The following is a 23,409-nucleotide window of genomic DNA, read 5'->3' on the forward strand; positions in this document are numbered from 1 at the left end:
TAAAAAGTTCGGTGGCGCTAGCTCACTGCCTCTGGTCACCTTTTAACCAGCAAGGGGGGAAGTACCGTTTGGGGTATTTAAAGAAAAACGATATGGAGACCGTGTCAATGGGTTGAAGTATCTCTTTGCACTGAGGCCCGGAGGAAAACGAAACTATGTACCTGCACATGTAAGAGAACCAATATGCTGGGAAATTAACTTCGCGCGGAAGTTTGTGTTCACTGACGTTGTTGTAGCTAGCTGGTTAGCTCAGTTAGCCTGTTAGCGAGAAAGGTGCGCGCTGTTTGGACAGCTGGACAACAGCATTTACAACTAACCCAGCTTAACAGGCAAGTTGGGTAGCACGCGCTTGCTGAGTACAGTATATCCTAACATTTAAAAATAGTTCTTTGGTTTTGAAACTCTCGTAGGGTTGGTGCGGGCCACGGGCTTTGAATCTTGTGGGGGGTTGGTTTCAAAGTAATTTTTCCGTAAGCCGAGGAAACGCTCATCCAAACACAACCTTCAATATATAGATCAGCTTAAGGCCATCAAGCATCTCCATTGGATGTCCTCATTGCGGTTTCGGATGACATATCAGGCTTGCAGCGTTGGACCTGCGACCCTTCCTCCTCACCGGACCTAGTTCATCGTCCTCATCCGCGATGGGCCCCCTGCTCAGCTAGTATAACACCCGTGGAGACCGTCTGCAGCCCTCAAACCATGGGAGGATGTGTGGGGAGATACTGGGAAGGCTGGGACGACACACAGAGTCGAGGCTCGAACAGGAACGGAGGACGAGGAGGTAAGGCTACATGTAGTGCGTCGTTAAATCGCTCAAAACTGTTTCTTTTACAGCTGTTCTGCTTTTAATTTTAAGTGCTGGAGTTGCTAAATCACTCTGTTTTGACACTGTTCACCATTTGAGCGTGTTGACCCTCGCCGTGACAAAGACAGGTGTCATTTGGCACCTGACATCTGATCAGCTCTGATTATCAGTTTGAACATCACGTGTAAACATGTCAACAGACTCGCTATGTTCAGGTGTCAGTTCAGGTTCAGGCTTTGGTTTGGAGGCTGCCTTCCTTTCCAGATTTCTGGAGGCACAGTTTTGGTGTGGATGTTTTGTTTTTGTTTTCCTTTTAAACTGTGTCCTTAGTTCCAGTTCATCTAAGTGGATCAGTGTGTGTTGACCCTCCAGGGGGCATGCGACTGCTTCTCTCTGATCACAACTTGGAGTAAACCCCTGCTCCATTTTGACATCTCTCATGTGACATCTGTAATAAACCTGACAATTTTCTCACCCAACAATAAAAATGTCTCTTTTAATCCCACAACAGTAAGTTTTATTGGGCGAATAGCTATTTTAAAGTGATAATAAGTCCTGTGAGCACCGTATTTCATGCTGAGACCAAAACAGGATCACCGCTTCGACTTTGCCTTTTACTGTTAAACTTTGGTTCTCTTTCTGAATTGCATCATGTGCTCTTGGTTGGATCTTTGCAGGACGCCCAGTTCCTTCATTTGCAGACAGTTTAACCTGTCATGGATTGATGAACAGCCAGGTCTTCAGTCCAGTTTTTTTTTTTTTTACATCTCTCTAATGCCTCAGCTAATGTCCTGTGACAGCTGTGATTGTGGCATGTTTCACACCAACCACTAATTCTAGAGAGGAGCAGAATTTGACAGCGATTAGACTTTGAAGGCCTTCGTTGCGGTTGGACGCAGCTCCTCGAGCCACAAGTCCAGTCTCATCTCGTTAACTCTTTCAGACCTCAGACTTTGTTTTTGGCAAACCTTCTACAACCCGGGGGGTTTTCTTGGAAGTTTAAAACATTCATCTCTCATCCTCTGAAGAAGGAGAAAAGTTTAAACCTTTACCCTTCATTGCAAATGACCAACTTTGCAGTTATGTCTGTCATTATACACTCGTATGTCGCGTCAGGTCTGAATAGGTTAATTTGAGCATCTAACATGATACACATGTTCCCAAGGCCACATTTTTCACACCAGGAACTCGATGTCTTGTCCATTTGTTACACACCCGAAACAAAACATTCCTCTGAAGATAAACACTGGTCAGCTGCCACGTTTTGCTCTTTTCCACCTGTGTTTGATAGAATGGACAGAATTTGGATCGTTGCTTCAGCTCTTAGTAAGAGTAAATGTTATATTTACAGCCAGACTAAACTGAACACACAGGTGCCTCACAGCTGAGCTGGCAAAGATCGTGGATTTTTGCATAACTTAAGCCTCAGACAAGTGTGTCTGTGATATTTATTCTGACCTTTTTTATTCTAGATTTTTTTTTTGGGGGGATAATTAGAGGCTAAACAGGCTGCAGATGTATAAATGTTGTCACCTCAAGGAGCTTAGAGTTCAAGCTATTAGTCCTGATTGTTAGAGAAAATGAATGATTTCGCATTAGATTTTCTCAGCTGTTTTAGGTTCTATACGATAGCGGTAGTGTAGAAATCTAATTATCCGTTGATGTGCAGTTTTCCTCCCCAAATCCGTTTTTATCTTGGTTTGTAGCTGCAGTTTCAGTGAGTTGCCTCCAGTTTGCGTCAGTGACGGTGCTTTTTAGATTAGTTCCAGTTTTGCACATTAGAAAAAGGTGAAGTTTACCTCTGTCCTCATGGCTGCATCCCTACATCAACATCTAATAAAGCTTTTAAGAGTGCAACATGTTGTGTGCCAAAGCAGCTTTTTATTGTTCGAGCTGTCATGGCCAACATTCCTCAGGTTTTTGGCCGTGGCTCGTGGTAGTTTCCCACTCTGATTGGTATCATCAGACACTCCCTCCTTGGCCAGGGTTTGATCAGAAAGAACAAGTCTCATCACGCCCTGATGTTTTATTGACTGGATCCTCTTTCGGGACTTAGTCTGCCCCGCTTGACACACCCTCATACAGGCAGCTAGCTTAGTAAGAGCAGCAGTGGCGCTCATGTGGTATATCTTTTTTTTTTTTTTTTTTTTAAATTAAATCTCATTCTTGCCAACATTGTGTCCTTTGCGTCCTCAACTATTGGAAATGTAAGCTTTTTATAAATGAAGATGCAAGCTTACTTGGTGCAGGCACTGTTTGCCATATTGGTTGTAATGTGGAAGTGTTTGCTGTTGAGTATTGAAAAGTTACAGAAGACACACTGTTGCATTTACAAGCTCCAGGGAAGTTGCTGCAGTGACTATTTGTGCACTGAATCAGATACCATTTTGTTTGCTTCTGGTCAGTTGAGGATGTTTTCAAAATGGATGCCAAATTTGGACTTCAAGGTGTGGGGGCTGTCTTTATCTGTAGCTGCAGAAAGCTCAAGGCATCGTTGTAGTGATAAGATGACTAGCTTTAATGATAGTACTGCATGTGTGTGTTGGACTGCACATGGGAGGGTATTCACTCTGAGGAATTACACTGATGCAGATGGGATAAACACAGCACTTCCCATCTATTCACTGTTTAAATGCAGAAGGAACACCTCCCAATCATTAATTACCTCAGTTCAGGAGAATGCGTGTGGCTATTAAATGTCTTTGCAAGGCCAAAGCAACAAGATGTTCCAGATTATTTTTTTGTATGGGTTAAGTAATCTTTTCGCAGCCACCTGTTGTTTTTTGTTTGCTGACATACAGCATCGAGAGGCTTTGTATTTGTTTTATGACTCATTTCGTTAACACCGACATGTACAACGCGCTCCGTTGCCGCCTCATCACGTGGCCCCTGCTTTTATGGCCCCAGCAGGAGAAAAACACCCTGATATTGCTTCATCTGTCTGCAATGCATCGTCTTATGCGTCTATTTTTGTACAACAAGGCAGTTTTAGAAATTGCTTCCTTCGTTACTGCCTGCTTTTCATGCATAAACACATAACCACAATTATCCCCATTAACTTTGTTTCTACCGCTGAAGTTCTCTGAAGTTTTTTTTTTTGTTTGTTTTTTTTTCTTATAACTGTAAAATTTTGATTGTCAGTTAAGTCCTCAGTTGGCCGTCTTCAAAAAAGCAAAAGAAAGTGGAAATTCAAATATCCCAGAATGAAGAGTATTTCAAAAGCTCACCTTCCCGATGTCACTACAGAGATTAATGTTCTGTTTCACAATATAAAGCGAGACATCTTGAGTAATGCCGCATCTGTTGCTTTATCATGACCCGGACATTACTAATGCCGAAACTAATCATGACCTGCACAAGCAAATGGGGGCGGGGGGAGTGCACAGTTATTTAAAATCTAGGGCCAGATTTACTAAACGGTGCAAATTAGCTTGATGTTGCAATCCAACAGTGTTGCAGTCAGTCAATTTCAGCAGTGAGTCCCAACTCATGTGGCGTCGCACATGAAGAGGCGGGTTGATTTATCAGGATCGGGTGATTAACAATCAACGTCTGTTTCTTGCATGATCTTTGTCATCGTTTGGGGAATGTGTTCACTGAAACGGACTGTGGTTGAGTAGTCGGCAACACACCTCAGCAAATGGACAGGTTTTGACAAATTCTACTTTACAATCTGCCACATTTAACATCAGTGACACAGATGGTAGTAGACACTTCAAACCAATCCTTGTCTGGAATAGTATCAGGACTTCAATTTCCCAGCATATGTTTTTATTTTTTTCTTCTTTTCTTTGAACAGAAGTGAAAAAACAACACAGTCCAAGCTAACTATGTAATCGTTTCTCGCTGCTGTCCCATACTAAGCTAGCTGTCAAATTTCTAAGTGAGTACTTGCATGACCTGATGCACACCATTGAGAATGCCATCAAGTGTTTTTACAAACAAAAATAAATTATGCAGTCGGATCCTAAATCATATATTTCTGTTCTTTAAATAGTTATGATTAGAGTTTTGCATTTTCAGACAAGATGTGAGCACTGTAGAGACGTTGCTGCCTTTAGGACTCCTGGGACTCGGAACTCCGGGTCTCTGGCCTCCGGTCTGCTCTTTTATAGGACTGGATCCACAAACTTCTTCGGCCCTTGGGGAAATGCCTGTGATCACCTTGGAATTTTGAGCCATTTCCAATCTACCTCTTTAGGCAGAAAAATAACGTTTAGTGCCTTGTCCTCTCTGTTTAGGATTTTGCCAAACAAACCAAGTTAAGTGCGGCCTTCCACTCCCTAGTTGTACAGAGACCCATCTATTAGCCGCTGCTCTAGCATTTGGAGTCTTCCCTCTCTGTGCTTGAAGCGGAGGATGCAGCATGAGGAACAGAGTCTTGCACTGAAAGGAATTATGGTTCGCTCTGATGCTTACTTTAGCTGGGAAAGTCTGAAAGTGTCCAATAGTTACTAAATCCATCTTGAGATGGCGTAATCCAACTAGCGTTCCTGCAAGATAGTGTATCGATCTGGTATGTATGTTTTTTAAAAGGGAGGGGCCAATGTAGTGTGTGTGTGTGTAAGAAAGGGGAGTGATGGGCTGAATCCAAGTGTTGCATGCAGCGCTGCAGTTATAGATTTCATTGTTTGGATAGTAAAAAGTTATGAAAATGATATGCAAGTGTGTTTCCAAATATCCGAGTGCCCATGAATATACCTGGTTAAGTATTAGCATTTTGTGGGGACAAGGGAGCATTATCTGCTGTTTATTTAACACAGGGGGCAAGTGGATAGTTAGAAAAAAAAAAAAAAGAATGTACAGGTAATATATGGAGGATTAAATAAATGTACAGGTAATATATGGAGGATTACATTTAAAAATAAATAAATGTACAGAATGTACAGGTAACATATGGAGGATTAAAAAATGAAAAAAAAAAAGTCTTCTAGAAGTTGAAGAAAAGGGTTTGATGAATAGTGGTCAGCTATGGTCACAGCAGGTCCACTTGTATTAACTTATTACTGTTAGTAAATCTGCCCCATATATGTACATCCAGACAGGTTTTTCTCTTAAGATCTTATCTTATGGTTGCTTTTTGTCTATTACTAGTTTAGCTGAGTGCTAGTGAGGACGCTCCTTTGGGACTGACTCGAAGAGGATTTTCTCTCCTCTAGTTGCTAATCTTACACCAAACCGTGTCCTACAGATCACTCCTCCTGAGCAGCGAGCACTATAAATAATTAGTCTGACAGGAAGGCAACCTCTTTCATGCGACTGGTGTCTTTAAAAGCTTCTTTATTTTCCAACACTCCTCTACTCGGGGACCGGCATCTCAAGTTTAAGTTCTGGATTTTAGGGGGCCTGAAAAATGGTTATCTTTTTTTAAAACCTAAACTCGTAAAACAGTTTAAATATGCCCCTTATTTTCAAGTGTTTACTTTTAAATTGCAGGTCTACACAAGTTTGTCCCGTAGTAGGAAACGGTTGTAGTGAACCATTGGGAGATTGATTGGGGGATTACTACAGTGGGCAGAGTGGTTGGACCTGTCCTGATACCAGGCTGTTTGTGTTGTATAACCTTAATGTGTTCCTTCTGCTTTAAGTGCACCCCTGGCCTCTGTGAGTTAATATTGAATGGTGGGAAACGCAGGTAAAGTTACATGGACACACATTGGCTGCACTTGCTTCATGCATATTGCAAACTCTGAATGACCTCCTAATTTTAGAAGCGGATGACATGTTGGGGTGTGGTGGGGTGTTTTCTGTCTCTGGTGACAGCTAGCATTTCTCCCTCTTGGCAGCTCTGTTTATTGCTGTCAATAGTTGAAAGCACAGAATTAGATTGAGTCCTTTCTTCCCTCAACGTTGCCCATATATCTGTCTGCAGCTTCTCTGAGCGGACTGCGGTGCACGCTTGTACCTGATAATGAGTCGCTTAAAAGGGGGTGTGACAACTTTGAAAATTCTCATGTAGTTTTGAAAGAAGTCCAAGGGGGGCTTTCGATTTTATTTCATAGATGTGTTTGTTGTTGTTAGAGGAATATGTTGGTGATGTCTTATGTTCTTTATATTTCCATTCATAAAAGGAATCTGAGCTGGTTTTATCACAAGTCACCTGGCGATTGACTTAAGAAAAAAAAAAAAAGATGTGTGTAATGCCGCTAAATCTCTTAACTGTACTAATCACAGGACGCAACGAGCCTCTGAAAAAAGATCGGCCCAAATGGAAGAGCGACTACCCAATGACGGAGGGGCAGCTACGGAGCAAGCGAGACGAATTCTGGGACACAGCGCCGGCCTTCGAAGGCCGTAAGGAGATCTGGGACGCCCTGAAAGCTGCTGCCGTGGCCCTGGAGTGTAATGACCATGAGTTGGCCCAGGCTATAGTCGATGGAGCCAGTATCACACTGCCTCATGGTGAGGATGAAATGAGATGACTCTTTTCTTCAAAGAATGAGATGAAATTGTTGTAATTGATCTCTTTTTATTTTAGATGGAGTTAAAGAAAATTAAGTAAATCATTAGAATCACCTTGTAGTTTGCCTTACTAAGACAAATACCTGCATTATGTCTCGGTATGCAAATGTGGAATTAAAAAAGAGTGCTCGGAGAGCTGAGTGAGCTGTCGCAAAATTTAGAGCAAGTGCAAACCAAATGGGATGTTTGTGACTGAACTCTAAGAAACCTGCTGAAGAGAAAATGAGATTTCCATCCAGAAGAGCCCAACATGAACCATCACTAACGCTTAAATGAAAGAAAACAAGCACTTTACTCATAATTTTTCTTCTTTATATGAAAAACATCAGTTAACTGTAACCTCAAAAATGTAGTAAAAATGTTACAAAGCCAGATGTTAAGCTGCTAAATGAAATGGCATTTTTTCCACAAAATTTAAAAGCTGAACATCATCCAATACGGTGTATTCTTTGCAACCCCCCAACCTCAGGCACTCTGACAGAATGTTATGATGAACTCGGGAACCGCTACCAGCTGCCAGTTTACTGCCTGGCGCCCCCTGTGAACCTCATCTCAGAGCGCAGCGACGAGGACCCCAGCGACAGCCCTGAACCCCCCGTGCCACCCAAGAAAGAATTCCAGCTCAAGGTACCAAGACAAGTACATCTCCCAAAAGGGAACTAGGAAATTATCCATAGTGAAGATGAAAATCTCACGTCTTTATTTACTCATGCAATATGCAAAAGTGACAACATTTTCTCAGTAATATAAGGTATGGAGCTTTCATTTCAGTCATATGGTGCAAAACATGCAGTTTAAATGTCATCTTTGTTCATCATCTGCTCCTCCACAGGTACGACTGTCCACAGGAAAGGACCTTCGTCTCAGCGCCAGCATGAACGACGCCATCAGGCAGCTGAAGAAGCAGCTTCAGGCCCAGGAGGACATCGACGTGAGCCACCAGCGCTGGTTCTTCTCCGGTAAGCTGCTGACAGACAATACGCGGCTGCAGGACATTAAGATCCAGAAGGACTTCGTCATCCAGGTCATCGTCAACCCACAGGCCCTCCGAGGCTCCAAACTGTCGCCGACCACTACCACCTCCTCTCCCACATCTGAGTAACAGAGGGGCATACAGGGAGGGGGGGCAGTAGGTGGGACTAACTGTAGGAGTATGCCCCCCTCCTCAATGCTGGATAACTTTCTTTTTTTTTTTCTTCACAACAGCTGCTGTTATTGAAAGAAGATTAAACCAAGGAGGGACAAATAAGCGGAAAAAAAAAAAAAAAAAGTTCTATATATTTATACATAAGGGAAAAACTGAAAAGTGCTGCTTTCATTCATTTAACATGTTCACTGTGGTTTCTGTTTTTTTTTTTTTTCCCTTGGAGGGCAGGGTGCCGATTTGATCCGGCATCCTCGTATACTTTGAGCCATCTTCTTCTATACTTTCTTCTTTTTTTTTTTCATCTAAATTTAAAACGGAGCTCGTAGTGCCGTCTTTTCAGCCCCATGAAAAATGTGCTCACCGCTTCATACGTAGAGTGCTTCTGGCCTTCTTGTCTGCACTAATACAAAAGTCGAACAGTCGAAATTCGGTGGCGCTCGGTGTTGGTTCTGAAGCACATTTCCACTCTGACACCCAGAAATGGGAAAGGGACGTAGACCATGTGACGCCGAACAATTCTTCTTCTCCCCTTTTTCTTTTAGCGAGGAAATAATGTCAACAAAGCTGTTTTGCACATTTAAAAGTTATTAATATACTTTTGTGGTAGTTTGTGTGCCTTCTACAAGACAAAAAAAAATGGGTTCATGTCATGAGGGATGGTAGTTTTACAGCCAGGCTAAACTCTGTATTTTTTTTTTTTGTCATATCAGTCTGAGCTATGACTGCTGCTGCCTTTTTTTTTTTTTTTTTTAAAGTTTTCTTAAATCTTGCTGACAAAACATGTAATGAAGTGTGAGCGTCGGCAAAGACTATCTGTGATACAGAGGCGACGAGACTCATCTGCAAGTTAGTCATCCTGCTGGTCCCGGGTAAGGGGAAAGTCCCACGCTAAATGTATTGTCTTAGCAGCTGCCTCACTGACTGCGTAATGACCACCAACGGGGAGCCGCACAGCCCTTTATGTAATCAGTGAAGCCACTGTGCTCGCCCGCGGTCCGGCAACTTTGCCGCAAATGCTTACTTTTTGTGTCACATTTGCTCATTTTCATCATCGGCACACTGCTGACTTGGACACGCAGCAGCGAGTCAAAACAGTGAACCCCCCCCCCCCAAAAAAAGCTGTAGGTTTAGCCTTTGAAATTCAGTGGAAGCTGCCGTAGCAGCGCCCCCTGCAGGGAGTGTTCTCAGAAATATTACACCCCTGCAATCTACACAAAGAACAGTTTACTTCCCTGGCTTTTTTACATTTATTTTATTTTTTTCTTTGGCTGTAGAAGAAAGATGAGCTGAGGTCCCAAAATACCCCCAACTTCCTCAAATACACTGCGGTGCTGGTGAACCCTTTTCATCATTTTTTATTCATAATTCGAGCGCCTCATCAGTTTCAGATGTCTTCTCGTTTGTAGTCCTTGTTCTCTCCCTGATTCTGAGTGAGCCCTGCTGTGGCGCAAAGACGAACGTCTAAAAGGAAAGGAGCCGGCTGCATGCCAGAGGAGATGAACAAAATGGCTCTGAATCAGCGCTGTCCACTCAAGTTTCCTCAAGGCCTGACAATCTCTCCAGTAAAAAAACAGTTTGAGACTGAGCTGCAGTTCAGAACAAACGCAGAGTTTAGATGGTTCCGCCATCATCAATGACGCCTGGACTGAGCTGTTTGACTGCCGTGGATCATATGTGCGCCTGCTCCTTTGGACTACTCGGCAGCTTTGTGTTCAAACGTGTCGGGGGGGAAGTCACTGTAGACGGAATGTGTCAGATTTTAAAAACGGTTGAGTGTTCGGACCTTCTTTATGGGTAAAAATAATGTTATTTATAAGTTGATGGGCTTTGTTTTCACTCAGCGCTCCTGTCGTACACTTCTCCAGCAGTATCAGCCAGTTTCAACTCTGAGGCTCTTTAAAGGATATCACCTTGTGTTCAAAGCATTGTTTTCCTCTGCAGTACAACGGACGCAGACCGGGTTAAATTTTTTTGCCTCTCGTTTCTGCAGATTTCATTGAGCACCAGCCGCTGGTATTGTTCAAATGTCGTCAGATTCCAGGTTGAGGCCGTGCAGTCATCTAGCGTCTGTGTCACATGAGCGGCTTCCTGTCGGTGGTTTTAAGAGGTTTTTTGGAGGTTTATTCCCGGCTGGACTGCTCATCTTCTCTGTAGTATCTGAACATTACAAATGGCAGCTGTTTTGCTGATCAAACGAAGGTCCCTGAGCCAGCTCTTGGAGGAACCTTCCGCTGATAACTTTATCGATAGCGTCTCCTGTTGCGGCATCCTTGCTGAAGTGAGCCACGAGTGGATGTTTTGAAATACTAGTGACACTGAGCGGTGGTCATTGAATCATGTTAAACTCAAAGGGATTATGTTCAACCATTTAAAAAGGGCTCAGAGATTACAGTGCTAAATCAGTTGCGATCTAATGAGGCAAACTCTGTCTGCATGGCTTTTCAGTAAAGTCATCCGTTTGTTGCTCTTCTCTGACCTTTTATTCAGCACAGAGACGGGAACTTCTGTCAGATAATGGTTCAAAGGTGTCTCTAACTTAAGGGAGAAGCCTCAAAGATGCAGTGTCGGATTCCCGTCAGCACATCACAACTAAAATCGTGTTTTTTCGTGTCTTAACAGATCATTTCTCAGCCTTGCCAGTTAGATCTATCATAGCAACGGGCAGAGTTTGTGTTTAGCTTCTTCAAGCTGTGAATTTCGCTCCTCTGTCTCGGCCCACAACAACTCCATCAGTGAACATTGTTCCAAGCTTGTAAAACTGTCGAGTACTAAATCAGAAATCCCATTAAATCTCACTTTTTGGGGAGCTGGAATTTGCTTTGACAAATCTCGTGTCAGAGTCTGGAGATGAGAGAAGAGCCTCGGTCTTCACGCTCAGAGCGACCGGAATGTGGTCAACGTCAGTCTGCGCGAATACACGAGCTGTCCGGCTCTCGTTCAAATGCACGCCCGTTTCTGCATATGTGAGCATAATGCAATGCTCGACTCGGACAAAAGACTCACGCACGTGTTCTTTATGAATTGCATATGAAATAGCTTACTAAGCTGATTATAAAAGCCATAACAGGCAGGACACTTTTACATTTCTAACAATAAGTAGAGCTCCATCAATGAATAAACTTGCCTTTTTAGGAGCTGAAAGTCCCTTCAGTGATGGTTAGGTCAAGCTTGTTGCTTTGTTTTCACACAAAAACAGCCATATCTAAAGCATTCAAAGAAAAAAAAAAACTTTCAAATTGTCTACAGCAGTCTGTGTTTAAAATATATATATATATAAATATTAAAAAAATGAATGAAACATTGGGTTTATTAAGTAAAGAGAAATATTAGGGACATGCCTTGTTGGTGAATGACAGGGATTTTACACTTGGGGAGTTCATTTATATGCTGATTTCATTTTAAACTGTGTTTTTAATTTGTTGAATAAAATCAAACTATGGAAAAAAAAATATATATATATATATATATATTGTGTTTTGAATTTTTTGCTTCCAGAAAGGTAGATGCACTTTGTTTTTTTTTTGTTTGTTTTTTTTTTTATTGCATGCTGCAGCGAGTCCACATGTGTCATTACCACAAGATGGCGCCATCCTCCTTTGTAAAGACCGTAGCAAACGATTGCCTCTTGGGCAAAGTCAGGAACACGAGTGCACACTCTCTGTTTCTGTCCTGAACATCTTCAGGCACGGAGACAGACGATTTACAGCATGTGTGTTCCTTGAAAGCAAATAAAGAGCAAAGCAGAGAAAATATTCACCATGAGACGCTTGTGGAAAGCTGGGGGGAAAAAATGCATCTATGGGACATGAATGCACGGTTCTGCCCACTCTTTCTCAACAGCTACATTGGAGTCGATTGGAGAGTCTTTCCACTCTTCCTATATTCTGCTAAACACTGTGTTGAGCAGCAGAGGTTTTGATAATTAGCTGCTTTCCATCTGTTTATAGCAAACTCACACCAGCTGTAAAATGCCTCACTTCCTGTGTCAACTCTGTTCAATAGCCACAGAGGGCATTTTCTGACGTTGTGCAAAGACTGCGTCCGCCAACATTAGCTGCTAGGGAATTTTCAAGGAGTGCAACTCTCAACTGTCTCTATATACAGTCAACACAGGGTCTCTGGTGGGTTGTGGTACACTGGGCCTGGAAAAAGCCCCTATTGACGGTGGAAATTCACAGGGAGCGCTGTGTTTGTGGTCACTCTTTCAGTCAGCTTTAAACTCTGCTCCTCCACAATGACCCCACACCACAGAGAGCTTTTAGACGACCTGGTCTGAGACTGGTGTCATAAAAATGTCACAGGATGGATTTAATCCGATTTTTTTTTTTTTTTTTTTTTTGGTTTGTTTGTTTTACTAAACTCCCATTACATAATGAGAATGTCTCTCTTTTTTTGGGTTTAGCAAAACCACTGAAGTTCCACTCTAATCTTCCTTAAAAAAAACAAAAAAAAAAAAACTGCAAAGTCAGAGCTGACATTTTATGGGATTCGTGTGCATCTACATGATTTCTGTTTAATTTCACCACTACCCTTCAAATGTGGAAATTCCCGACCTACAGGGTGATGTTACAACACTGGTGGCTTGCAGTCTTTCCAACTGTCAGCTTACAATGCAAAAGCTAAGACCAAGTGGGACTAAATACAGAAGGCAAGTGAAAACGGAGTCTTCAATGCAATTCATCTATTTATTTATTTATTTTTAATTCTTTTTTGTTCCCAAGTAGGGTTGTGTGATGTTGTCATTATTTTATCTGCTGTTGACAGCGGTCCAAGTGCCCCAAGTTTGGAGAATCAGAAACAAATCCAGATGAACAAGTTTAACTGTAGCGTTAGCAAGCTCAACACTCAAATCCACTGACATTAAATGCTGGCTAGCTACTATATTATTAAATATTAGCATTAGCAGGAAGAGGGATAAGAACATAAGAAATATTAGCTTAATTAACTTGTCAGCTTCTTCAACGGGTACTTTACTTTTGGCTAGGTTGAACATGATTCCTGTCACAGGCACAAGAAATGATTTTTATGTAGTTGGTTGTCTTTTAACAGACAACATTAAGCTTATGCTCTCGATCAAAGACTGAAAATTCGAAGCTGTTGCCCTGGTTGGCAGGTCGTAGCTAGTTTTTTAAAGTTTGTCTTGATGTAGAAAGATTGTATTTCTGAGTAATTTTTAGAGCCCCTATAACAGAGTAGCAGTTTGGGGGGGAAAAAAGTATCAGCTGACATTTTCCCCATTCATTAGTGGAATTCCCCAAGCTAAGAAAAGGGCAAGATTTCTGAAGGTAACTTGATTTTCTGTGTGGTTAAATATGTACATATCTTGCCCCGTACAGCTCTAATTTCTAATGCCCTGCATGATCCTTCCCTCTTTTCCATCCCAGGCTAACTTGTTTTTTTTTTTCTCTTCGGCCATTGTTATTTCTTTTTCTTCTAAGAAAGATCAAATTTCTGCTTCGCTCACTCTGATGACTTGGTTATTTTCTGGCTGGCAGAGGTATGGTGATTTTCCAATGGTGTGTTTGGTGCCATTTCCAAAATAAGCGTTGTTTCTTAGCAGCGGCAGTAACTGCAGTGCCTTTCAACATAATCCCGAATTTCTGTTGAAGAACCTACAATGATGTGGTGACTTACCGAAACTGGAGGTCATTCAGGAGTCATGAGAACGTTTATGAGAGGAGTGTGTGCTCCCTGTGGGATAAGTTCAGCGGATTGTTATGCAAAGCAGACTTTTGTCCACAATAGATGAAGTAAAATCCCCTAAGCACAGGGCTCAGTAGCATATCTGTGTGTGTGTGTGTGTGTGTGTGTGTGTGTGTGCAAGCCTACGTGGACTTGGAGGGCTCGTTATGCTGGTTTTAAAGCTAATCCCTACATTCCCTCTCTCAATGGACCTTCACCCACTTACCTAACACTCACCTGGCTCACATCTAAACCTTCTCGAATATATTATAGTACTGCATGTTAGTGAGCCACCTAATACTTTCTACCGTAAACCAGTACTGTGAACTTGCTCACCCTGTGGCCTGACAGACCACGTCACAGAGCCTTTAAGAGCAGAGCCCATGAAAGGTGTTCTAAAGCAAGACCGTGTTTCAGGGCTTAGCAAAAGTCTAAAGGCCGTCCTGTCTGCAACTCATCTAGCCAATCTGTCTATTCCCCACTCTTTTAAATCTCACTCCTACCTTCATTCTACCCTCCAGTCCGTGTCTCTCACAGCCCACTTCCTCCCCATCTCCACCTCCTCCAGTTAACTAGTGAGGCATCTCTTTAAATGTCTGCCGCCTCCTCAATCCGCCCACACCCATCATCCATGATGTCTTGTTCCACCACGACTCATCATTGGAGTCTTGTCATCATATATTTGTTACTCAAATTATAGTACGCCAATAAATTTGGTGTCATCCTTTCAATTGTTCTCTCCATGTTGAACAGCAGACAAACAGTGTCTGAAAGTGATGTCCTTAATATATATGGGGGGGCAAAAAATCCAGTAAAGACCTGACACAGAACCTTAGAGATGCATCGGGCCAATCAGTTGATCCAGCTACTGTTCAACAAAGCTTCAACAGAATGGGTGTCCATGGAAGCGTGGCTGTTAAGAATGGAGAAAAGGCTGAGGTATGCCAAATGGTACAAGAAGTAGACTAAAAATCAGTGGCAACGGGTCTTATGGAGGAATGAATCCTCAACATCATTGTGGGATCGTCTTGAATGAGAACGGAACAAAAGGCAGCCCACATCCAAAGAAGAGCTTTGGGATGTCCTTCAAGAAGCCTGGAGAACTATTCCTGAAGACGACTTAAAGAAATGTCAAGAAGCTTGTTGAAGAGGGTTCAGGCTGTGCTGGAGAATAAAAGTGCTCATAACAAATATTGAATTAGAAGGGAGAGGAATTTTACAAACTCGTTTTTTCCCTTATGTTCCCATTTATGTTTGCGCCAGTTTAGTGTTTCCATGGTAATATCCCGTATAGAGAAGTGAGGCACAACTTAAGACTTCTGCACAGTAATGTAGATATAGCCACTGTGACATGAGTCATTGGTTTGAAGTCTATCCTTTTGAAGCCTTGTGGTTGATATTTGACCTTTTGCTACCATGGGTTTTTGGAGTCTGACGTGACCCTGTTTGGATGAGAGAGACGGGCACTGAGCTTTTGGCTTGGTTAAAGAGGTGCTTTACTTGTATACCTCTAATTGCAAAGCCATGACAAGCTAGACGCTAACAATAGTCCACAGTTTGGTCACCTCTCGTTTAGATTATTGTAATTCTCTTCTGTTTGGCCTACCTCGGAAAACTTTACATAAATTACAGTTGGTTCAAAACTCAGCTGCCCGTATCATCACGCGGACCCCTTCAATCCATCATATCACACCTGTTTTGCAACAGCTTCATTGGCTTCCTATCCCATATCGTATTAACTACAAAATACTTCTTCTTACCTTTAAAGCTATTCACAATCTTGCTCCTCCGTATCTTTCAGACCTTCTTCACATTACTATACCTGCTCGTACCCTCAGATGCTCATCCTCTATTCATCTCACTGTTCCCCCCGTCCGTCTTGTTACTATGGGGAGCAGAGCATTTAGTCGATCTGCTCCCCAGCTCTGGAACTCTCTTCCACCTGATCTCCGTAACGCACAAACATTACCACATTTCAAATCCAAACTTAAAACTCACCTGTTTAAATTAGCCTATGCATTGTGATTACTATTGCACTGTTTTAATTAACTTTATTTTTATCTATTTGGTATGTATTTTAAATTGTGTTTGTTTTTTATGTAAGGTGACCTTGAGTGCCTATGAAAGGCGCCTATAAATAAAATGTATTATTATTAATACGAAAACTACAGTGACAAACATCAGGTGAAACGGAAACAGTGGCATGTGGAGGAAGTGCTGGCTGTACCCATTTCAGTGGCCCAAAGACACCAGATTAAAAGGACATCGCCTGGACAGCTGCATGTGTAGGCAGAAACCGAATTAAGTGAACTCAACACACTGACCAGACAGCTTTGTCCTCTTTCAGAGCCAAGACTCAGGCTGTACGACTGACCCCCCCCCCCCCCCCCCCCCCACCACAAAGCTGTCCAACTGTGCCAGCTAAACACACGCGTATACTCATGCTTTCTTTCCAAAGCAGGTTCATGGTAGAAGAGACTGATTCAATTACTCAGAGCCAAAGTAACTATCTGCTCATTCCCCTGCAGCCAATCGGAAAGCTTCTGTGCGGCTCCATTCTAATACGCAGGCTGCCCTGTACCAGACTGAAGCTTAGGTGAATCACTCAGTGGCCTATGGGGTCTTAGACGCTGATGTGATCTCTATCAAACAGAAAATCTTCACATGTTTAAGGAAACAGGTGAGGGAGCGGTCGCCTGGAGGTCAGAGACCTGTGAGTCAGACTGTCCGGGAAACTAAAACGGAAGCCTCACCCTGTTGGAAGTAAGAACTTAAAAAAGGGACTGCGTTTTTTTTTTTTTTTTTTTTTTTTTAATGAAGTAATAAAATCTTCTTCACACTAACGAAGAGGAAAAACTTATCGAACACTTGCAGACTTATTTTGTCAGCTGTAACCATTAACTTCTGTCAGTTGTGATTAATTGTTACAGTGGCAGCAGTGAGTAGGTTTGCACCTACATTATCTCACTCCCATATGTCTACTGGTGGGTGGGGAGGAAAAGCTACAAACAAGGCCCTCTCTCATTGCTCCAGAACATGTCGAGAACATTTAAAGTTTGTAGAATGAAACGAAGCTTGTAATAGTGTGGATTAAAGTCTGGCCTTTCTAATGGGCTGGACGTAGTTCTCGTGTACACTCCCCCCGTCGGTGCCTCGCAAACGCACGTCTAGGATGTTGTAGCGTTTTGCTGCCACTTGGGGGCAGTCTGAGACCTGTGGGCTGCTTTTGGCTGTGCTAGCACTGGCGTCGTTCCTTTAGCTTTGCGCTGCTGTGGAAACGATGGAGGTCGGTGTTAAATAGCAACTATTATTTAGTGCAGCTGTGGTCGTTTTTTTACCCCTGTGCTTCTTTTTTTAAAAATGTTTTTTGGCCGTTCGTCCTTTAGTTGTGAAATTGGTGGTTCTCGGACGTTTTCGGCTCTATCTGGCACGAGTTAACTTTCAACTTATCATTATTCACTCAAAGCTTAGCGTCGTCACTGAAACCTGGGTGTAAAGCCTCCTGCATGGTTGCCGCGTTGGCTAGCGCGAGCGGTGTTGATGACGTCATGATTTCGTGCACGATATATATGGTGTCGCAAGTCGATGCGCCACTAGTTGCAATTTTCTCCGTCACAGAGGTGTCGCTGCAACGTGAAGGTTACCGCTACTCTACAACCACGAAAGTCGAGAAGAAAACAATGCCACTGTCAAGAGCAGGAATACTAGCTGTGTTTGAAACTGCATACTACATACTTCCATACTGCATACTCATCGATCAGACAGTATGCAGAGCGTTTACCCACAATGCATTTCACTCCTTCCCGAGCCGAAATCAGCCGGCCTGATGCTGATTTCGCTTAAGCTCTAAACTCTGTAAACTTTAGCAACATTTGAAACATTTTCAGGCGAGAAAGTAGTCGTTTAGATCCCCAACGTGTTGAAAATCTGACAAAATACCGGCTCTTTACAATTTTGTTCCGACGAATTCGGCACTACTAAAGCTAGCCGTAGTGAGCAACGCACTTCCAGTTATTTTCACAAAATAAAATACCCGTTGCCTTTTATCATAGGGAAAGCCATTACGATACAATTGGTGCCTTTGATTTGAAAACAGGAAGTGAACCTACCCTCGTTGTAGCTAGCTTGAAACTGCCGTTTTGACAGGAAATGACGATCGGCGACATCACGTTACGTTGCATCTTGGGTAGTTTGAGTATGAGTAGTAACCTCATGATGCATGCTCAACATTTCGGCGAATCTACTATGCATTCGGGAACTTCTCGCTTACTCAAACTCGCATACTAACTCAAAAAAATTGTATGAGTAGTAGGAGGAGTAGGAGTCTACTACTCCTAACATTTTGAGAAGTATGCGGTTTTGAACACAGCCACTGTCATCAATGATACTGCTGCAGTATCTGGAAGATGAAATGCTTAGCAGTTTGATTCTATCTGGCTCCAGCCACCAATAGAAGGGCCTAGTGTATTTGTATAAAACCTTACTTTCTGCGTATTTCTGTGTGATTTAGGGCTATTTTGAGTCAGAATGCAGAAGAACCTCCTTTCTTCCTCTGGCACAGATGCAACCCACAAAGCAACTTGATCACTGACAGTCCAGCCATTTGGGTAATGCTAGTAGTGGCTCTAACGTAATCGTATTCAATTTGGTCTGGGACTGCGTGGATGCATTTTTCCATTCAGTCATACCACATCTACTCTTGGTCTTTAGCCTGTGATTACTTTTCTTTGACTATAAATATCAGGGGTGTTTAAATCTAACACTATGTGTGATGTGTAGCCGGTTCCACTGAAACCACTGGAGACAATGTCTACTTTTCTCTTCACTTTGGTCAAACTGTTCAACTTTGCCGTGCACTACAAACTCATCCCGTGGTCGCAGTTACACCTTAATAATTCCATTTCTTCCCCGTAACACAATGCATGATTTCAATCAAGATGCCGCTGTTTAATGGAGCCTTAAACCAGCTGCTCTTCATCACATCCGCACTTGGACGGCAGCTGCTAAAATGGCAGAAAAAAAGAAGTTGATGAGGCAAACGCTTTTCCTTCGTACGCTCTCTGCGTCAAACAGAATTATTCGTAATTAGATGTGGGGATTAATGCAGACCAGGCCTGCAGCATTCACAGGAAATTTAGAAAAGTACGTGTACCGCATGAGAACATTTGTGGCAGGAGAGCTCATCTCAGTCCAGTATAAAATGCTAATTTGTATGTAGTCCTGGAGTTTGGTGAGCTCTGTTTATATTAATGTCTTTTACTTTAAACCATCTGCTGTTCCTTCTAGTGATGTAAAACTCTGGGGAGAGTCGATTGCCTCAGGATGTCTGCGTGAAAACTGGAAGTCGGAAAGACTGTGTATGCAGTCACAGTGAAAATGTACATTCTTTTCTCATTGAAAGGAGAGTAGAGGTGTTAAAAGTGGAGGGTCTTTAAAAATTTCTTCTTAGATCTACCCAGATTTGTTATTTGAACTTTCCCTTTGTGAAATTCGTAGAAAAAAACCCAGCAAGGTGGTAAACAAAATGTTGATTTAAAGTGTACATTTAAAGCAAGAAATGTGGTGAAACGGTACAAGTTAGCTAATGCAGTTAGCTAATGAGCTCAGTCAAGGTTTCGTGTTTTGAAAATACGAATATCACGAGAATGTATGTATTTATCGATTAATTAGCTTTTTTTGAGCTTTTGTATGAAGCAACTAACACAGACCTAAACACTTAGAGGACAAATGCAAAACTCGGGTTCAACGATTTATTTGATCGTTTACAGCGATCACTGTTCCGGCTTAGCGAGAATACAGTCACAGGGCAAAGACAGTGGTTAAAAAAAAAAAAGAAATAAAAAAAAAAGACAATATGATAATGGAACACTTCTCACAGAGAAGAAAACTGGGACAGGAAGAAATAAACACACAGTCTTTGTACGCATGGAAGACAGACAATTGGATGCAGGTGTGACTTCCTGAGGGCAGACAACGGGGAACAGGTGACCACGAGGGAGGCAGACTTTAGAATAAAGCAAGAAAAACAAAACACGCGCCGTTATAGTAACATTTCAAAAGCTTGGCTCAAATCCACCTGAACCTGTCCCGATCGTGCTTTGCTGTGGTGTTGGTTTTGCTTTCTGAGCCTTAGGTGGGGCTGAGCAGGTTCCAGGAACTCCGAGGCGGAGTCTGGATTGCTCCTGCTCTCACACCTGTTCCTCGTCTGCCATCATCAAGGCGACTTCTTAAAGGGGAACTCCGGGGCATTTGAAGCGCAATCCCATTGCTAGAGGTTGTCAAATACTGATAGTAGGACACAGACAGGTGCAAATCGGCGCTCCCTGTGCGGAGACTGCGCTGTTTGCGCAGCCTGTCATGCGAGGCTAATACGTGGTGGCTAAGGGGCAAGTGCTAACCCTTCCACGTAAAACAACAACTTGCGCACTGCAGAAACGTCACACCACTTTATAAACCATCCGACAATAAAGTCACAAGCCTTACCATCAAAACCATATGCATGGTTCTCACATTACTGGCATGGGGACGTTACAAAACAACTTTATAAACAGCATGTAACTCACCGGCTGGTTGTAGGCTCGCGCATGTGAAAGCCCAAAAGAGTCAATGGACGATAATACCATATACAAAACAATTATCTTCTCTAGAAAAACTGCGTTCAAGTATTTAAAACATTACAACAATACATGCCCAGTAATATTGTCTTCTGCTCTCCTTTGCTCAAAAAAGTTTGTAGCCAAGCGTGTTTTCTATGACAGGGCTACATTCTGATCTCATGAAAGCATGAGATCATGAAAGCATGTCAAACCTGTCGAGATTGAAATGATTGTAATGCATGGTAAACAAACCCCATATTACTGAAAGTTGCATAGCGCCGCTTTAACTATTGGAAAAAGGTGCTGGGAAAAGCTCTTCTTCAAAGAGATGCATTCATAAAATGTGAACGTTACTGCTGGAAATTCTTCCGTACAGTTTAGTTTTCAAAGTGTGGTGCTGGCACTTTGGCTGAAGGATCAGATCCGAGCAGATTTTCCATCATCTTAATCTGTTCACAAACAACTTTTGATAAAAACATGATTGTTCTGCCCTCTAAACTCTCTGTAAACCAAGCCACTCTTTCTCTTGATCCCCGACAACCAACTCCATATGTGTGTGTTTGTGTGTGTGTGTGTGTGTGTGTGTGTGGGAGGAGCAAGCTGTGTTCTCTGTTTATCGTTCTTGTACTTCCCGCTCCTCAGTCAGGGGGTTGCGTGGTCATAAAAGTTGAAAGGTACAGCGAAGCTCACTGGAAACAGTCTGGGTCAAACCTGATTCAACCTGGAAAACCTTGAGGATTGCTCGACAACAAAAGAGCAAAACGGCCCAAGAGTCGTCAACAACAACAACAAAATTAAAGATGATTAGATGAGCTTGACTGGCAAAGAGAAACATTAAGCACATGCAGTTGTATGTTGAGCCAAGAGAGGCCTGGTGGAGTCCATGCTCGGGGAGATGGGGAGGGGAGTCTGTGCCACACAAGTCGCCCCTGGGGCCTGAGTGGTGGTGTTAGCTTGGCAGGAGCAGAGAGGAAGTAGGGAGGGGGAGGAGTGGTGTTTGTGTGGACTGGGGCCATTGAGGGCAGCTTTTAGTGCCACGTTTGCATCACAGAACTGTAATTCCTTTCAGAGCAAAGCAGAGCTGGCACGATGGCTGCCTTTCGCTAATTTTTTTTCAATCCGATGCTGCATACAGAACTACACGGTAACAGCGGGGTGTGGTTTCTTTTCTTTTCTTTCTGTCTTTCTTTTTATTTTTTACACAACAGTCACATGTCAGCTTTTGCTCGATCTAGCACCCTTATATGCACCTGTGAATGGGAGGGATGACAGGAACAACTTTACTCCTTAAACTTTCTAATAATGTTTAACCAACGCGTACTTTTTCTCAATGCTGGCCAGTGAGAATCCGTTTTGACGCCTAAAACGTAGTACTGCCAGGCAGAGGGGTTTTGAGGAAGTCTGTTGTATTCACCCACTTTCCCACTCGTTTGCTGATTTTTGGAGGCTGCTAAACCCTTTTCTGCTCCCTCCTACCAGCATAATGTCTCGCTCTTCCCATGCCTGTACATCATCTTGCAACAATCTAGACAAAATGAGGCTGTTTTGCCGCATGCTGCCACTAATGTCCCGATGAGAGATTTCATGCTAGCAGTTGATTTTGAGCTTGAGCTCAGTAGCTAGCTTGATTGAACAAGCAATGGAGTAAACCACTAATTAACTTAAAACTACAATTTAGTCAATTCCAAACATGGATAAACAACAATTTGCATTCTGCCATAAGACATTATTTTTTTTCACCCTACTTTCCCATCCATCTCAAGTCTGACTATGAAAAGTGACTGAGGTCACAGATGTGCTCAGTAACGCCATTAACAGAGAAAAGGGACTGCGAAGGTGTGTATGTGATCTTATGTACTTTAGAAATGGATTGCTGTCAATAAACAGTCAATATTAATCTCTATTTATTTAATAAAGGTAGATATGGGGAGGAGGGGCCAAGTTGGAGTCTTCTGTTGGCAAGCAGTGTTGGGGAAATTCTGGCTTTATACCTTAAAACCTGAAAATACTGTTGAAGTATTTTATATATATATACGTTAGGTGTCTCGTGGTGTCAAATAAACATGTGTTGGTGCCCAACCTAAAGTCCAGTCAGTTTTAGGTTGAGCGCCATTTTTAAAAAAAAATGAAAGAAAGAAATAGCTGAAATGTGCTAAAACAGCTCCATTCAGCTGAGGGGGAAAAGTCCCTTTTGGTAATGGAGATGATTAAGGGTCGCCATGACTCCATGTTGCTTTGGACTGGTAAAAATACGCCTGCACCGTCTTCAAGAACTGACTGTTCGCTTTCTGGTTAGCACGTCTCACAGCATACCTCTGTCACAAAATAATCTGTCTGTGGTTTTAAAGTTTTTTTTTTTAATGTTGTAACTTATAGAAACATCTATTACAAATCAGACCTAGGTGGTCTTAAAACAGTTTATGAATGTTTGGAGAACCGTCATTTGTTTCAATTGGCCGTGATATTTGAACAGAAAAGCCATACAACCTTTGTCATTGTTATGTATAAACAGCGTTGAACAGCTCTTCACTGAACCATTTTGAGCCATTTTTATGCACAGAATCGAGACCGGCCGCATGCTGTAATATACAGAGTTAGACCGAGCGAATATAGTCACACAGAAACCACCACTATGCTTACAGGACAGCTTTCTATCTTACTGGCCTGCTGTTTGCACTCAGACTAGTTACCATGGATACCAAGGGCATCAAAAT

General features: G+C 42.5%; 1 protein-coding gene across 1 annotated transcript; it reads left to right on the top strand.

Annotated features, from left to right (window-relative positions):
* The first annotated feature begins 18 nt into the window (after positions 1-18).
* ubtd1b (ubiquitin domain containing 1b) lies at positions 19-11,875 on the top strand. Its single transcript, XM_075457672.1, has 4 exons — positions 19-784; positions 6,983-7,210; positions 7,740-7,897; positions 8,103-11,875. Exons 1-4 carry the CDS (start codon positions 703-705, stop codon positions 8,370-8,372), a joined length of 738 nt encoding a protein of 245 aa, XP_075313787.1. The 5' UTR covers positions 19-702; the 3' UTR covers positions 8,373-11,875.
* The last annotated feature ends 11,534 nt before the right edge of the window (positions 11,876-23,409 follow it).

The sequence above is a fragment of the Odontesthes bonariensis genome, chromosome 23 (genome assembly GCF_027942865.1).
Source record: "Odontesthes bonariensis isolate fOdoBon6 chromosome 23, fOdoBon6.hap1, whole genome shotgun sequence".
Classification (NCBI taxonomy): Eukaryota; Metazoa; Chordata; class Actinopteri; order Atheriniformes; family Atherinopsidae; genus Odontesthes; species Odontesthes bonariensis.

What these genes read in the sequence shown, in the direction of transcription:
- ubtd1b (XM_075457672.1), top strand. Translation starts at nt 703, where the DNA reads ATGGGAGGATGTGTGGGGAGATACTGGGAAGGCTGGGACGACACACAG. An exon ending in CAGTATCACACTGCCTCATG is followed by an intron (nt 7,211 to 7,739) that starts GTGAGGATGAAA and finishes CCCCAACCTCAG; the next exon opens with GCACTCTGACAGAATGTTAT. An exon ending in AGAAAGAATTCCAGCTCAAG is followed by an intron (nt 7,898 to 8,102) that starts GTACCAAGACAA and finishes GCTCCTCCACAG; the next exon opens with GTACGACTGTCCACAGGAAA.